The sequence below is a fragment of the Nothobranchius furzeri genome, chromosome 6 (genome assembly GCF_043380555.1).
Source record: "Nothobranchius furzeri strain GRZ-AD chromosome 6, NfurGRZ-RIMD1, whole genome shotgun sequence".
Taxonomy (NCBI): Eukaryota; Metazoa; Chordata; class Actinopteri; order Cyprinodontiformes; family Nothobranchiidae; genus Nothobranchius; species Nothobranchius furzeri.
The window spans coordinates 60,127,111-60,143,300 of NC_091746.1; the positions used below are offsets into that span (position 1 = coordinate 60,127,111).

The 16,190-nt window shown below is 40.8% G+C and overlaps 2 protein-coding genes across 2 annotated transcripts in view; one reads left to right on the forward strand and one right to left on the reverse strand.

Moving 5' to 3' along the window:
* Nucleotides 1–16,190, forward strand: part of LOC107373312 (homeodomain-interacting protein kinase 4-like) — a 745,746-nt gene that overhangs the window by 329,217 nt on the left and 400,339 nt on the right. The gene's annotated exons all lie outside the window — the stretch shown is intronic.
* The window catches only part of ntrk2b (neurotrophic tyrosine kinase, receptor, type 2b), a 19,587-nt gene continuing 11,198 nt past the window's right edge, over nt 7,802–16,190 (reverse strand). Inside the window, exons 14-16 of the mRNA XM_054744458.2 lie at nt 13,847–14,087; nt 12,586–12,744; nt 7,802–10,293 (exon numbers count right to left, since the gene is read on the reverse strand). Of these exons, the coding sequence (XP_054600433.2) occupies nt 10,108–10,293; nt 12,586–12,744; nt 13,847–14,087 (586 nt within the window). The 3' untranslated portion in view covers nt 7,802–10,107. The remainder of the gene's footprint in view (nt 10,294–12,585; nt 12,745–13,846; nt 14,088–16,190) is intronic.

Genomic DNA, 16,190 nt, shown 5'->3' on the forward strand with positions numbered 1-16,190 from the left:
GTTCTCCGCCGCATTGACGTTAATGAGAACATCGCTCGATGATGTAAATGGACGCCTGGCTCGGTCCATGGAACCGCGTCGCGATGGACCGCCGGCCCGGGCTGCTGTGCCAGGGACGGTGAGTTCCTCTCCACAGCCTCCTCCTCCTCCTCCTCTGCCGGCATCTGCGACGTAGAGGCGGGAGGATCCCGGTTACCTGACTTGTTGGTTCCACAGATTTCTATCTTTGATTACACAAACTTGTTTATTTGTGGGTGTGCATGGTTGTCTTTCCTGTTATACGTCACGTGCAGACTTAAGGTGTGTTGACATGGACGTGCTGTGGGCTCCTGGAGTCAGGTGAAAGGCCAGGTAACAGTGAGTGGGTTAGGCCACATAGTGCTGTTGTCCAAAATTTTGTTTTTTTTTTAATCTTTACTAATCACCATTCCTTAAGGGTACATTAACATGAACATGATTACTAACCACTGATTTACATTTTAGTACTGATTTACATTTCTGTTTTTTTTATAGTACCTTTGATCAGTTGATTTTTACGGTGAATATTATGTTTGTGATTATCAATTCTTTGATTTATCCTACGGGGCTATAACCAATTTTGCCCCTGTCCTGACACAAGTATTTACAGTGAGGATTCACTGATACCAGTTAGGGTTTCTTTCATTTTTCTGCTTCTCGCATCATCCCTTTTTGCATCTTACACAGTCAGGGCTGCGTCCATTTCTTCACTTAATGGGTAGTTACACTTAAAACTAACACATAGTACAAAAGGCACTCATAGAGTTAGGTTTTTATTATTTTTATTTCTTTGATGACATGAAATGCACTTTTGTCGTGTCTACATTGAAGTGCCTACACTGTGCTCTCTCTCCTCTGCTGAGCTTGTGAGGATCCTGCTTCCTGGGGGTGGATCCGTGACTCGTCATCTGCATCGACTACTCCTGGGTGGTGCTCCGGCTCGTTGGCCTTGGACGACTGTGGTTCCGGCGTGGCTGCTGGGACGCCTCATTCGTTGGGTTTACTGTCACCCGCTCTTCCCTTTTTGTGGATTACGATAAGTACTCTTTCAAAGTTCAATTTTTATTTGGAATATTGCCCTGCCTGCGGATACAACAATCGATTTTTAATTGGAATACTACCCTGTTCGTGGATACGTTCAAGATTTGCTCCTGCTTTGCTTTATTGCCCGTGAGGATATGAAGTTGCTGTTGCTTCGTTTATGGCTTCCATGGGGAATAATTAATAACCTGCTGACTTGTGTTCTTCCTGAGGAGTGTGCGAGACTGTTCTCCGGCGTGGGGTTCGTACCTCACCACAGATGGCTGTTCCCTTGGGATCGCATCCGGTTCTGTTGTCAAGATTCTTCATAACTTGGGTTGGTTCAACGACCAAGTGGTCTCTTGAAGGACCACATTGACCTTGAAAAGGGGGGATATGTAAGGTTATGAAGTTCATGGTTTTCAACTCCATACAGCTGGCCCCTGGGCACAATAACACCGTGTAGAAAAACCAAGGTCGGGTTGTCCTCAGACTGTTTACATTCCAGGAGAAGAGTCCGAAGGAGAAGAAGAAGCTTTACTTAATCAAAGTACTTTATTTGTGATTAAAATTATTAAGCAAAACAGATGTTGATCAACAATAATCAAGTGAATGATCTGTGAAATAAATATGTCATGAATTATGTTTAATGAAACCAGGACTACGGTGCAGACATACTGATCCTCATCTCCATAGAAACGCATGACACATTGTTCCAACCAATCAGAGCTTTCGGCTGCCGCAGGAGAATCTGGTGTTGACTTCAAGTGTCCAATCTACTTTATTGAAACTTATCAACAATTCAGAGATATAAAACAAGGCAACGCCATTTTAAGTCAGTTCCATCTTGACTTCAGTTCTGTTCACCATCGTCCTAAAGACAAGCGCAGCCTGGCCGGATGCGTTTTCTTTAAACTAAGAACTGTGAAACTGGAGATTTTCGTCGTTTAACAACCAGACGACGTCCTTTCAAAATAAGAGCACCTGCTGACGCCGCTGAACGGTACCGGGGTCAACCCTCCAGACGGGCTTTGAAACGTTGTGATCGCTGCACCGACAGCTCCACCGTACATCCGAGGTTTCCAGACCTGGCAATTCCTGATCTACTTGGGAGACCCCACTGGGTACGTACACGGCAAAATAGCGGCTCATGTCATCACTTTATAAGCCTCGTGATACCTAGTCATAACAAAGACGACCAGATTCGATTACGTCATCCTAGAGAATCTGAACCAGACACACACACTCACACTCACGCACCAACACAACATCCGAATCCATTCTCATCCATCACAGAGTAGTCCTGGTAGATTGTTTAGAATTTATAATTCAGAAATTAAAGATTCTCAAACGATCCCATATCTCTCTCTTTTCTTGTCTCAAAGTCAATACAGAGTGTTTAATTAAACTCCCTGATGATAAAAACAGCCTATTCTTCTGTTTATAAAAGTGAACTACTAACAGTGTATTAAAATACAACTTTGGTTAGTTACATCACTTTGATTCCGTTACAGCTGTATCAAGGCACCTCAGTGGGAAGTCTGGGAAGGAAAAAGTGTGGCAGAAAACGCTGCACAACGAGAAGAGGTGACCGGACCCTGAGGAAGATTGTGTAGAAGGACTGATTCCAGACCTTGGGGGACCTGCGGAAGCAGTGGACTGAGTCTGGAGTGGAAACATCCAGAGACACCGTGTACAGGTGTGTGCAGGAAATGGGCTACAGGTGCCGTATTCCCCAGGTCAAGCTACTTATGAACCAGAAACAGCGGCAGAAGCGCCTGACCTGGGCTACAGAGAAGCAGCACTGGACTGTTGCTCAGTGGTCCAAAGTACTTTATTCAGATGAAAGCAAATTTTGCATGTCATTCGGAAATCAAGGTGCCAGGGTCTGGAGGAAGACTGGGCAGAGGGAAATGCCAAAATGCCTGAAGTCCAGTGTCAAGTACCCACAGTCAGTGATGGTCTGGGGTGCCATGTCAGCTGCTGGTGTTGGTCCACTGTGTTTTATCAAGGGCAGGGTCAATGCAGCTAGCTATCAGGAGATTTTGGAGCACTTCATGCTTCAGTCTGCTGAAAAGCTTTATGGAGATGAAGATTTCATTTTTCAGCACGACCTGGCACCTACTCACAGTGCCAAAACCACTGGTAAATGGTTTACTGACCATGGCATAACTGTGCTCAACTGGCCTGCCAACTCTCCTGACCTGAACCCCATAGAGAATCTGTGGGATATTGTGAAGAGAAAGTTAAGAGACGCAAGACCCAACACTCTGGATGAGCTTAAGGCTGCTATCGAAGCATCCTGGGCCTCCATAACGCCTCAACAGTGCCACACACTGATTGCCTCCATGCCACGCCGCATAGAAGCAGTCATTTCTGCAAAAGGATTCCCGACCAAGCATTGAGTGCATAACTGAACATAATTATTTGAAGGTTGACTTTTTTTGTATTAAAAACACTTTTCTTTTATTGGTCGGATGAAATATGCAAATTTTTTGAGATCGGAATTTTGGGTTTTCATGAGCTGTATGCCAAAATCATCACTATTAGAAACAATAAAAGGCTTGAACTACTTCAGTTGTGCGTAATGAATCTAATATAAATGAAAGTCTATTGTTAATCAGTACATTACAGAAAATAATGAACTTTATCACAATATGCTAATTTTTTCAGAAGTACCTGTATATCCTTTTACATTTCTGAGATATTGATATCAACCCAGTTTTACTTATCAGACCAATGCGATGTATAAAAAAATTATTGCACATTAATTATTAAAAGTATCTTTTTACAATGATTTAATATAAATGTAGAACGTTGAAGCTTAGAAATCCTGTAATTAGCCAGTTACAATGTGATTAATTACAGATATGTGGCTGCGCTGCTCTAATACAACTATCCACATCACTCCTCAGCAGCTATTGTTAGACACAAATGGTGTTTACAGGATACTTTTCAGGACACATGTTGGACAGCTGGCCCTTTAAGAGCCCATCCTTAAAAAAAATTCTTTTAAAAGTTAAAAAGATCCTTTAAAGTTCTAACTGAGACATTCACTCATGGTCTGAACTGCTTTATCCGCACTAAGGAGACAGGGCCTAACTCCAGCAGTCATGGGCTTAGAATCAAGGGACACCCTGGACAGGTCTCCTGTCCTCCACAGGGACACAGAAAAAAAACCAAACTATTCACAGACACACTCGTAGCCATTTAGAGTTTCCAGTACCCACAGGAGGAAACCTACATGCATGGGGAGAAGAACATGCTGACTCCATGCAAGAAGCAGCAGCCAGGAATCAAACTGTAACCTCGCTGGCTGCAAGACAGCTACGGTACTCCACCACACCGCGGTACCTGAAACATTTCTCACAAAGATTTTGAGACAGATGTTTTATTATTTAAACCAGAGCCAAATTTTCCATCAGGGGTTCACTGGTCTAATGAGTTAAAAACATAAACCTAAAGAACAATTCCAATCTCAAAAGCTGTAAGAATAATGAAGATGAATGAAACATGTGGATATTGACGTCATCCTGGCAAAGGGTGGCATAAAAAGGGAATTTTATAATTTCTGCATCTGTTCTACCTCAAGTGTGTGATGCAAATTTGATGCTTTTTTTACCATCTGTAGATCCCTCTGCTGCTGAAAATGTTCCCAAACACTTTTGACCATATGGCCCAAGACGAAGAACTCCACTTCTTCAGACTGAAGCCTCTTTCACACAGAATGCTGTATGGAGGTGGTCCGGTTTCCGTGTGGATCCGGACCAACTTGGTTCGTGTTCTAAACGTCTTCAGATTTCTACTTCCACAAGAGCACCAAATAATTAGAAATTTGACAAAATAAATAAAAATATACTTGTAAAAATAATGTAAACTGTGATACAATGGTAAATGTCCTGTATTTGTTCCTTCAATAGTATTACAACCCCCCCCCCCCCCCCCCCCCCCCAAGTCACTTTACAACACAATAGGTCATTCACACACTCACATTCACACTCTGGTGATGAAAAACTATGTAGCCACCGGTGCCCTGGGGCACACTGACAGAAGCAAGACTGCCAAGCACTAGTGCCAGTAGTCCTTTCGACCACCAGCAGGCAGGGCGGGTCAAGTGTCTTGCCCAAGGACACAACAGACGCATTTTCCCGGGAGCCGGGATCGATCCTACACCCCTCCGATTACTGGACAACCTCTCTCTCCTGAGCTATGCTGCTCCATGTGAACTGATAGCCCTGTTGTTAAAATAAAACAAAAGTTGGTAAAAATAAAATGACGCAGATTTTTTTTTAAATAAACTAGACGTACTTAGCTGAAATTCCTGTCCGTCTCGTAATTTCTTTAAAGAGCAAGTCACCCCCAAATCAATGTTTTTTGCTCATAAACTATAAATGAGTGTCTAATCATGCTGTAGACACGTGTAGTCAATAATTTGGCACTTAAAATTGAAATATTCTGCCTAAAATTACCAGTGATGCGCCCTCTTCAGGTGAAAACTCCACGCTACATTTGAATTTAAATCTGTCATTGCTATTGGCTAAGAGGTACCATATGACATCAGCTGGTACATTATGATGTCACAATGCCATTGTGAGCCTGTGTGTGTATATGTTAGTGGCTCCACCCTCTCGTCTGCCAGGCAAAGTCTCCTTGTGGTGCATTTTTCAAACAGGAAATGAAAGTGGAGTCAGACTCTGGTAGGGGTGACTTGCTCTTTAACTTCATGATGTTCCAGGTGCGGCATCTGGAAGGAATGCACTCTACGTAAAAACTTTCCAGGTTCAGATCTATGCTGCATCTCAGCCAGTGTTCTGATTGGATGCAATAATGTTTTGATCTTTGTGGAAGTTGCACAGAAGCTACATTGCATCTGTTCGGTGTGAAACATGGTTGATGAAGAGATAAGTAAAGACAAGACTAATAACACCATCCTAGCGTTGCACTCATGCATCTTTTTCTCATATTATCTCAGTGCAGGATGAATAATGTCAAGAATCCCTCCCACTCCACTCCACTCTCCAGGAAATAAAACAAAGAAATGTTTTTGACCCCATTGTGATGTTATCATTTTGAATGCAACTTCTGTTCTTGTGTGAGACTCATTTCGTCTATTTCCCTCTGGGATTAATAAAGTATTTTTGATTTGAATTGAATTGAATTTGAAATGAAAATCATTGATTAAAAGCTGCAATTTGTGTGTCAGCAGGCTTAGCAACAGCAAAGATGTGTTATTTTATGCTTTTTTAAATTAGTCACAATAACTTACAGCTGTTTATAGCAAATCTGCAAACAAGCTGGGTTCTTCTGAACGCAAACACTCCCCCTCTCGTCAGGTATCTTCCTTGAGACAAGAAACCCACAATGCCAGAGGAAACGAGATATCGCTAAACACCAGTCTCCATATTTTACGTCCAAATGTCTTGTTGTCTGGCATTTTTCGTTTTGGAACTCTAGTAATTTGTCCTAAAGTTGAAGTGGTGCAGCCGGCTGTTTCTCCTTCTCTGATACTTTTGAGCAGAAAACCTCTCCCAACAATGGTGTTCTGTTGCTAAATACACAAGTGCATAATGAGTGGAGGACGCAGAAAAGTGCAACAGTTCAGCGAGACCGACAACTGGAGGGTTGTATGGTGTCTTTCAGTCTGAAATCTGTTATTGGATTGGAGGTTTTTAGACAAATGCGAGAGAACATGAATTTTATATCATTATTTTTTATCTCAACTATTTACTATTGTGGCAATGTGGAGAAACGAGGGCCCGGGTGGGATTCGATCCCCAGACTCCCGGGTGAGTGTCATGCGGGCTAACCAGTCAGCCAAAGGGACATCCCCTCGGCCGAGTAGCCAGGGCTCATGATCAATCGGGACACAGTGACAGGACGCTCACACTGCCAAGCTATGCTAGAATGTTGTTATGATGAAAATAATATTTCAAGCTAATTTGTTTTCCATATTTGCCATTGAAACTTTAATATAAACAAAACCTCTTTTGTCGTAATTGAACTCAGGAAAATGTTGGTTTCAAACAATTGTGTTCATTTCAGTAAATGTAAATTGGATTTTCGCAATTACCCTTAACTGCTTTCCTTTTTTTAGGATGGTGACATTTTTAAATGTTTTTAGAGACCAAGAAACAAAGATGTTATGTATTAATTTATTATCTATTTATTATCAAATAAATGACTAATTTCTGTTAGTTTATTTCATAAATCGATCTTTTCAGGATGACTTGAGTTTTGGAATAAAGGCTTTAGGTTTCTATGGGATAAAATAAAATTTCCACCCTTTCCGTAAAATACATAAATGATTTGACTTCCATGTAGCATTAAAGCAATTTAAAACAACACTAAATAATTGTCCTGTTTCTCCCTCTCACTGGTTGAAAGGCTCTCATTTATTGTGGATGTTGTCTGTTTTAGAGAGCGAACATCTACCGAAGACAAATTCCTTGTAAATGTAATTTTACTTGGCCAATAAATCTGAAATCTGAAAATTGGGAAGAACGACATCTCAACCATTTCGCAGCCTGCTGTAGTTAGCACTAACAACAAGCTAAAGCTAACAGGCGTCAACTGATAATAAATATGTAACGAAGTAAAATGATCCACACTGCTGGATTGTAGAGTGCTGTCAAACGTGAAGATGGTTAGCTTTGTGGCTCAAGTACTGAAACCAGTTTGAAAGCAATAGCTTAAATGTTTAAAGCTGCATGTGCTGTGTGGATCCCCCGCTTGCTTGAACTCTTTCTTGATCAGTAACCTTGAGGAAGGGCACATATTTTATTGTAAGACATACCACCTTTATTAAATGCACAGTATCACAAGAAACATGTCCATTAATTGTGGATAAGCTACTCACATGATGCACTAAGCTTTGACTTGATTGATAGAACTGGCTGATTGAAGCTGGATCAATTCTGCCGGTAGCACGCACACACACACTCACACGCTCATTTGTATGTGCAAATCCACACGAACACACTCTCTTTGAATTTTCTTTGTAAGTAAAACTTGTCTGCACAGGAATGAAAACTGTCTTTTTTTTCATCTTTTGCGTATGTTTACAAAAGAAAATTATTAACACCCCCTCCCTTAAATACATTACATTCAAAAAAGGACCCCGCCCATTTAGAATACATTCAAAATAATATACTATTCATGATGCAAAGTCACAGTTATTAATCTGAAAGAGGATCAAATAGGCTACAGTCAGTCAGAGGTGGTTGGACGGGAGACGACATTTGACCTCTCCGCCATTGACCATGCATCTGCTGGGATGCCTGCCTGCTGGCGAGGAGAGATCCTGGTGTTTATAGTCTGTGATTCTCCCGCAAACAGGCAGTCAGAATGTGAGCTCTCCATCACAGTGGAGAGGAAATCTTTTTGTTTTTCTTCAGAGAAAATCACATTGTTTCAACAAAGTCCTCTGAAGATCAAAGGTTGCTGCGAAGAGGATTGTATTCTCACTGGTATCATGAACGAGCACAAAGAAATCGTACAACGCTGCACAATTAAAATCGTATTTACATTTAGTTTGTATTGCCAGTGGCCCATAACACATTGTCTTCGATAGATGTCACACAGTTTTGACATACCTGCTTTAAAACAGATTATACCATTATTAAATATAGCCTACTATTGATATAGACAAATATCAGAACTGTACAGCTGTTTTATATACAGCAAGACACAGAACATTGTATAAAAAAAGAAACAGAGCAACACACACACACACACACACACACACACACACACACACACACACACACACACACACACACACACACACACACACACACACACACACACACACACACACACACACAAAGAAATCTTTGTTTTCATCCAAGACAATGGTGTAAATCAGCTTCCACACAGATGTGATGATGTTTTTCATCACAGCAGAGGCCAAGATGGAGAACGTTCGGAGGTTGTGGGTTACAAAATGCTACAAAGTGCACCTGACAAACATCATCTTAATTCTGTACATCTTCATTTAGTAAAACATGATGATTGGTTGGACCTGGACAACTGTTTTTGTTGGTTTTTTTTGCAAATATTTATACAGAAATTGCACACTTGAACCATGTTTTTCCTTCATGAAACAATCAAAAGCATCACACAAGTGCATTTTAGAGAATTCAACATAAAAAATAAGATGTAGGATGTATCAGCAGCTAACAGGCAGGAGCACCTCAGAGTCACCTCAAAAACCAGTTTGATGCTGTTTTGATACTTGATGAAAATTAAAAAACCAAAAGCACTGAAAAAATGTTTTTCTTAGTCCACAAGAGCACGGTAATCTGCATCAGACTGATCTGTTGGTCCATTTCACAAAGCATCTCATCAATAACCTGCACAGAACAGAAACGGGCCAACAAATGACAAAAATGCACTCATCCGTTCTGAATGTGGATGTGAAGCCAAAATTAAATAAAACATTTGCATTCCTAAGATTTTATAATGATGTTTTTAAAATCGGCACAAATGATGCAGAACATTGTTTTAGATTAGTGGTTAAATCTGAGCAGATGTAACAAAAAAATCACAAGAAATTACTTTGAAAAAACTGTTAAAATGTAAAATAAAATTTTCACACATTTCAAATGTTTTCATGTGACCAGATCACTTAACACTAATGTCTGTAAAGGAACATATCATGTTTTTGCATTTGTTTGTTCCTGGCAAACATGAAACACACAGAAGTAAATAGCAGGATGAGATGCCTTCCTCTTTAGCTTTTTTGTTGTTGTTGGTGTCGCAATACTTAAAGTTTAGGGGAAATGACAGAAATTTGTGTGCACATGGTTATCTTCTTTTGCCTTTTTTCATATCGCGTAGAATTAGCGACTAGAAATTAAGGAAAACTAAAAATGTAAGGCTTGTCTCCGCGTTATGAGGACAGTTAGCATCTAAAATCACATTTACAGCCGTTTCCTGTACACAAACACAGTCACACAACCATCAACCATCTTCCTTAAAAATGTGCTGTCACACACACACACACACACACACACACACACACACACACACACACACACACACACCAGTACATACAGGGATGCCGGGGCATCAGCCCAGTATATCCAGGTACACAGGTGAGGCCTTAGCCAGGCTCTGCAGCATGCTGTGGATCTCCTTGATGTTCAGCCTCATGTAGGGCTCCCTCTGCCAGCAGCCCAGCATCAGGTCGTACACCTCTTTAGGACAGGTACGAGGTCGCTGCAGCACTCGGCCCTGAGTGATGCACTCGATCACCTGCAAAAAGACACGTGTCAATGGGGCGTGTCTGATTGTTCTCATTTCAATCTAAACCACTACTTAGAATAGAAAAAAAAAACAATGTTACATATTAAGCATAAAATTTAAATAATCAGTTATTAAAGAAAATAAGTTAAATATATGGAGGACATTATAGAAAACTCCTTTTCTCACTTAATGCTTAATTTATTTTAGCGGTTTTAGGTCATTTTAAATGAGACTCTTAAACCAAGTCAAACGTTTTATTGACATTCCAGTTCTGGATGCTAATACTGCCCCATGAGATGTCTAAGCTGCAGCTGTTACACACCTGCTTAGACTCTATTTAAACCTGGATGGCTGGGAGCTTTCTTCAGCTGAATGAAGATAAGACTGAGATCCTCATCAGTGCCCCAGACAAGCTGGTTCCCAAAGTCAGAGACTCTCTTGGTCAGCTTGCTTCTCACACCAAATCTTCCGTCAGGAATCTTGGCGTGACCTTTGACCCAGCTTTCACTCTGGATTCTCATGTCAGTTCTCTTGTTCGCTCTTCCTTCTTCCATCTCAGGAACATTGCTAAGCTGAGTCCCATTCTGTCCCGCTCTGAACTTGAGACAGTTCTCCACACCTTCATCTCCTCACGCTTAGACTACTGTAACTCTCTTTTCACGTGTCTGAGCAGAACCTCCCTGAACCGTCTACAGGTGGTTCAGAATGCCTGTGCTCGGCTTCTGACCAAGTCCTCCAAACACACCCACATCACCCCGCTTCTCCTCCAGCTTCACTGGCTGCCAGTCAACTTCAGGGTTCATTTCAAGATCCTGGTTCTGGTCTATAGGGCCTTACATGGACAAGCACCATCTTACATTGGTGATCTTCTTAGTCCCTACACCCCCAGCAGGTCCCTGAGGTCCAGTGACCAAAGCCTACTGGTTGTGTAGCACCAGGCTAAAGATCAGAGGTGACAGATCATTTGCTGCTGTGGCCCCCAGACTCTGGAACTCTCTCCCCCTGAGCCTGAGATCAGTGGACTCAGTGGTCTCCTTTAAAAAGCAGCTGAAGACTCACCTGTTCAAGCTGGTTTTGTATGACCTTCTTCAACCCCTCTCTCTTTATTCTGCTCTCCCCACCTATTCCACCTTCCTCAGGATCCACTGATTTCCCTCTTTCCTATTCACTCCCTCTCTCTTTCTTAACATTTTTTAATCACAATCGTCTATTTTTGCTCATTTTAAATATATTTTTAAACATTTTCTAAATGCTTTTTTATACTTTTACATTTTTTGTTTTTGTGAAGCGCCTCGTGATTTTTATCTTGAGAGGCGCTATAGAAATTATACTTTCTTCTTCTTCTTCTTCTTTTACTGAGGCTCTGTCTTAACATGCTGCTGTTAGCATGTGTTGTTCCTGTATTTGGGTGTTGTGCCAAGGGTCTACGGAGGGACATTAGCATCTTGCTAAATCTGGCATATATTTATATGCGCAGTTCTATTCAAATGAATGAATAAATTAAACCATTTAGTAATATTTGAATTTAAAAACCCCAATTCGGTCTGTAGTAGAAATGGATCCATAAAAAGGGCCGCTATATGTTTGTTATAAAGCATCAAATTCCTGATGGCCAATGGTTTGCTAATTTCTTAGTGGTTCTGTTTACCATTAATTCAATCATACGACTTTGTATAGTACTCAAACTTTTCCATCTAAAAATAAATGTATTTCTATTATTTGTAATGACTCACATTAGTAAAAATCTCAACGTGTTTTAAAGTGTTGGCATCAACAGCCTGTGCATCATTCTCTAAATGCAGGGAAGACTTTGCTCGAAGGGCCAGAAAGAGCCCACAGGCCACACTTTGAACACTTCTGCATCGCTGTGCAGTTCAGATGAAAACAATGTGATTTGTGATTTAACACTTTCTTCTGTCTAAAACACAGAGAAGGTGTGTATTTTTGCCATTAGAGCTACGACAGCAGAGTTTTAACTTTCTCACATTACTGATGTTCTAAAAAATATGTAATTTTATTAAGTGCACACACTCTGATGTGAGCAGGGATTTAAAAGTATTACAATCAAATCATACTGTTTTCTGATTCAACTGCTTTGATCTACTTTACGGGTCAGGTATCGGTGTGTGACGGCCACATCTAGTGGCGAACCCTAACCGTAGTGGAACAGAAGAGCTGATCAGTGTTTAACTAACACTGCATGAATTCAAAATGCCCATGAAGCTTATAATTGACTCGGCCTGAAACTGCTGTAAGCCTTTGGGTGTGTTTAGTGCTGAATGACGGCTTTACAGATCTGACCTCGTTGTTGGAAAGCTGGTACCAGGGCTGCTTTCCGTAGGTGAAGATCTCCCACAGCACCACTCCAAGGCTCCACACGTCACTCTCCGTGGTGAACCTCCGATACATGATGCTCTCTGGGGGCATCCAGCGAATCGGCAGCATCGTGTGACCGCCCACCTGCAGAGAGGCAGCAGCCATCGGGGAGGGTCAGATGAATGGTTTACAGCAGCTGGTTCAAAGCCCTGTAAGGTTCTAAATTTGTTTATTTATATCTTAAATAATGTTTAACCAACATATTTAAATTCTAGCATATTTTAATCATTAAATAAAAAAAACTAATGATAAAGTTTTACCTTAATGCACTTGATAAACTATAAATAATTACGTTGCAATCAAAATGAGTGGTTTTCAATAATATTTGGACATGAAAACGATACCAAACTTTGTTCTATGTTTACAGACAGGGGCGGTTCTAGGGAGGGCCCGCTACCAGACCGGACTGGACCAGCCCATTTTGGGCAACGACCCACCGGGAAGTGCCTGGTACGCCACACGGCCTGTCCACCCCAGGACATCAGTGCATAGAGATCAAAAAGGCTGCACATCTAAATATGAGTTTAATGCCATTTGCTTAATTTTGTTGTTTGATGTAATTTATTTGTTTTTATTTATAAATCAAGAGGATAGTTACATAAGAGTCTAAATCCTCCGGTTGTAGGTTTTGTGTTCTCAGGTCTTGTTTTATGTGACTTTTTGATGAACTGCGTTTGTAAATCAAGCTCCAGCAGAGGGCGCTGTGGAGTTCAAGCTGAGATCTGAGACATAAAGGACGACAGAGTATGAATAAATGAAAACAAATCCATCTGCTCCTTCAGTTTGGAATTTTTCTTTACTTCACATATCATGTCTGATCTTCTCTCATGTCCATCAGTTGATATGAAGTTATCAGTGGATATTAAGTTGTGTCCACTGACGGACATAAAGTTATGTCCCTGACAGCTGAGGAGGTGAATTAGGTCACTGACCAGAAAAAGATACATGATAAAATCTGCTCATGCATTCTAGGTCCTTATTGCCATGTAAACATTAGGAATGCAGATGACATCATTTACATTTATATAATAAAAATTAGATTGAATATATGTGGTTAAAAGGACCACTTCTGCTACTGCATTCTGTCACCGTACATGCAAGGGTATATTTCTGTATTTTACAGTAAAAGTGTGTCTTTGTGAGTAACTAGGTGCAGGGAAAGGAGGACACTCTTAAATGAACTCACTCTGTAGTAGTCTGTGCTGTAGACATCTCTCGACATGCCAAAGTCTCCTATCTTGACCAGCAGGTTTTCTCCTACCAGGCAGTTTCTTGTTGCCAAGTCTCTGTGGACAAAATGCTGGGAGGCCAGGTAGACCATGCCAGCAGCAATCTGTTGGGCAATGTGCAGCATCTGGGACTGAGTGAGCTCCACGAGGATGCTGTGCTGACCGTCTGCCATGAGGACTGCGTCAGGACCGTGGGACCTGTACTCAGAAACCAGATGCATGGAACAGAGTACGGATTTAGACAGTTTTCTTGTACATGTTATTGGAAAAACTAGTTTAAGAATGAATTAGGATGGTCAGAAACATTTAAGTCTGATCTAATGTTATATGTATTTGCACAGAAACAACAATCTTCTTCCACTTAATAGTGGCAAAGGTGATAACAGACAATGAAAACATCACTTTAACAAAATAGCATTAAAAATACATAATTTATTATTTTACCTAGATTTACTTTCTGTCAAGCACATCTGCTGGCATTTTCAGTTCTACCTTAACCAATAAGAACTTATTTTTAGACCTGCAGTTTATACAAAACAGCAGCAGGTCGATTTTATTCCCTCAGCAACGTCGCGATGATGTCAACATTTGAGAAGAAAATGAAAATTTCAGGGCTCACATTAATAATGACATTATTCTGAGTCCAGTATAACGAGCCACACCTCGGTCTGATAACAGCCCAGACCCATAGAATTCAATCACCCAATAGAACCTGTCTGACAACACGAATTAGGCTGAAAGATCTCAACGAGCACGGCATCATGCCTTCTTCCACACCACCACATAGTAAGTGCACACACATATGGTTCTCACACACACTGAACAGTCTGGACTTTGCTTAAGCACAGTTGCAAAACAAAGTCACTAAAATGTGGTTTGCACAACTCTGGACATTATATATATATTTTTTTCATTTCCATTTAATACTTGTTCAGCCGCTGTTTTGTATAGATATTTTTATTTCTTCATACATTCTTCTACATTTACATACTGTGTATTATGTTGTACAGTTACTTTATTCTCAACTTCATCTTATATATATTTTATCTTATTCCTTCCCAGCTAAATTTACCTTTTATTCTAATTTGTATTGTATTGTGTATTTTGTTGTAAAGCTATTCTATTATTCAACTTTAAATCAGATATATTTTACCTTACTCTTTCCCAGTTAAATTTACCCTTCATTTTAATCCGTGGTGTACAGTTTTTTATTTTCAACTCTTGGGTTACGAGCAGTTGTGTAAGGCATTTCACTGCATTTCGTACTGTGTATGAATGTGTATGTGACAAATAAAAATTTGAATTTGAATTTGATCTTCTAGAAAAATCTAAAACCAAAAAAAGAACAGCAGCTAAAGCCCACTCTTGGTAAAAGATTAGCTTTACTCATACTTTAATACATTTGCAGTGGACTCTAGTAGGGATGAATTCCTTGTAAGTCCTTCTCTGGGGTAAAAAAGCTCCGGTGGCCATGTTTGAGGATATAGAAGTCAGCTGGAGGAGAAGGATAAAGAGTCTATTATTCCCTGATATTTGGACTTCTCTCCTCTAATTGGCTAACGACAACACGACTTTACCACTAATACTGTTTGCTCTGCAGCGTTGATGTTTTATCTCCACATACGGCACAAGCCTGGAGGAGTTCTGCCATGTGGTGGAGGTGCTAATCCTAACGGGTAGATCCTACTATCAGAGACGCTCTCTGCTGTCTCCTGTACGCTAAACCAACAACAAATTTCCCCATCAGGAATCAATATGTGCGAGTCCACGAATGTTAAGTGACAGTGTGACATAGATCTGCCGAGCCCAGTCTCAGTACTCACACTGCGCCCTGCGGACTTCAGCCAAGTGCACTCGGAGAAAGTGCGTTGTAAGGCTTCAAGTGCGTAGTACACAAGTGTGCAAATAATTGCAGACTTGAGACAGGGAGCATTGCATCATCGATCGCAACACATGCCGGGATGCTGGTCGCTGTGCTACTTTTTTCAAAAACCTTTATTAACAACTTTTAAACAACAGTTATTTGAAATAAATTTACACGTATTGCTGCTGTGTCTAAAAGTTTTAGAGCATCAACTAATCGTCCTAAAATTAACTAATTCCATTAGAAAATACACATTTTCATTTTCTCCTGCAGCAATGAATTGTGGGTAGTACCCTTCAACCAAGTTCGCATCGATGCAGACTTGGGTGAAGTACGGCTCAAGGGTGCAAAAAGGGCGTGATCAACATCCGCACTTGAGAATCGGGACATTCAAAGCACTCTCACCCCTAGTCGGGATCGTGCTATTGAAGTGCGCA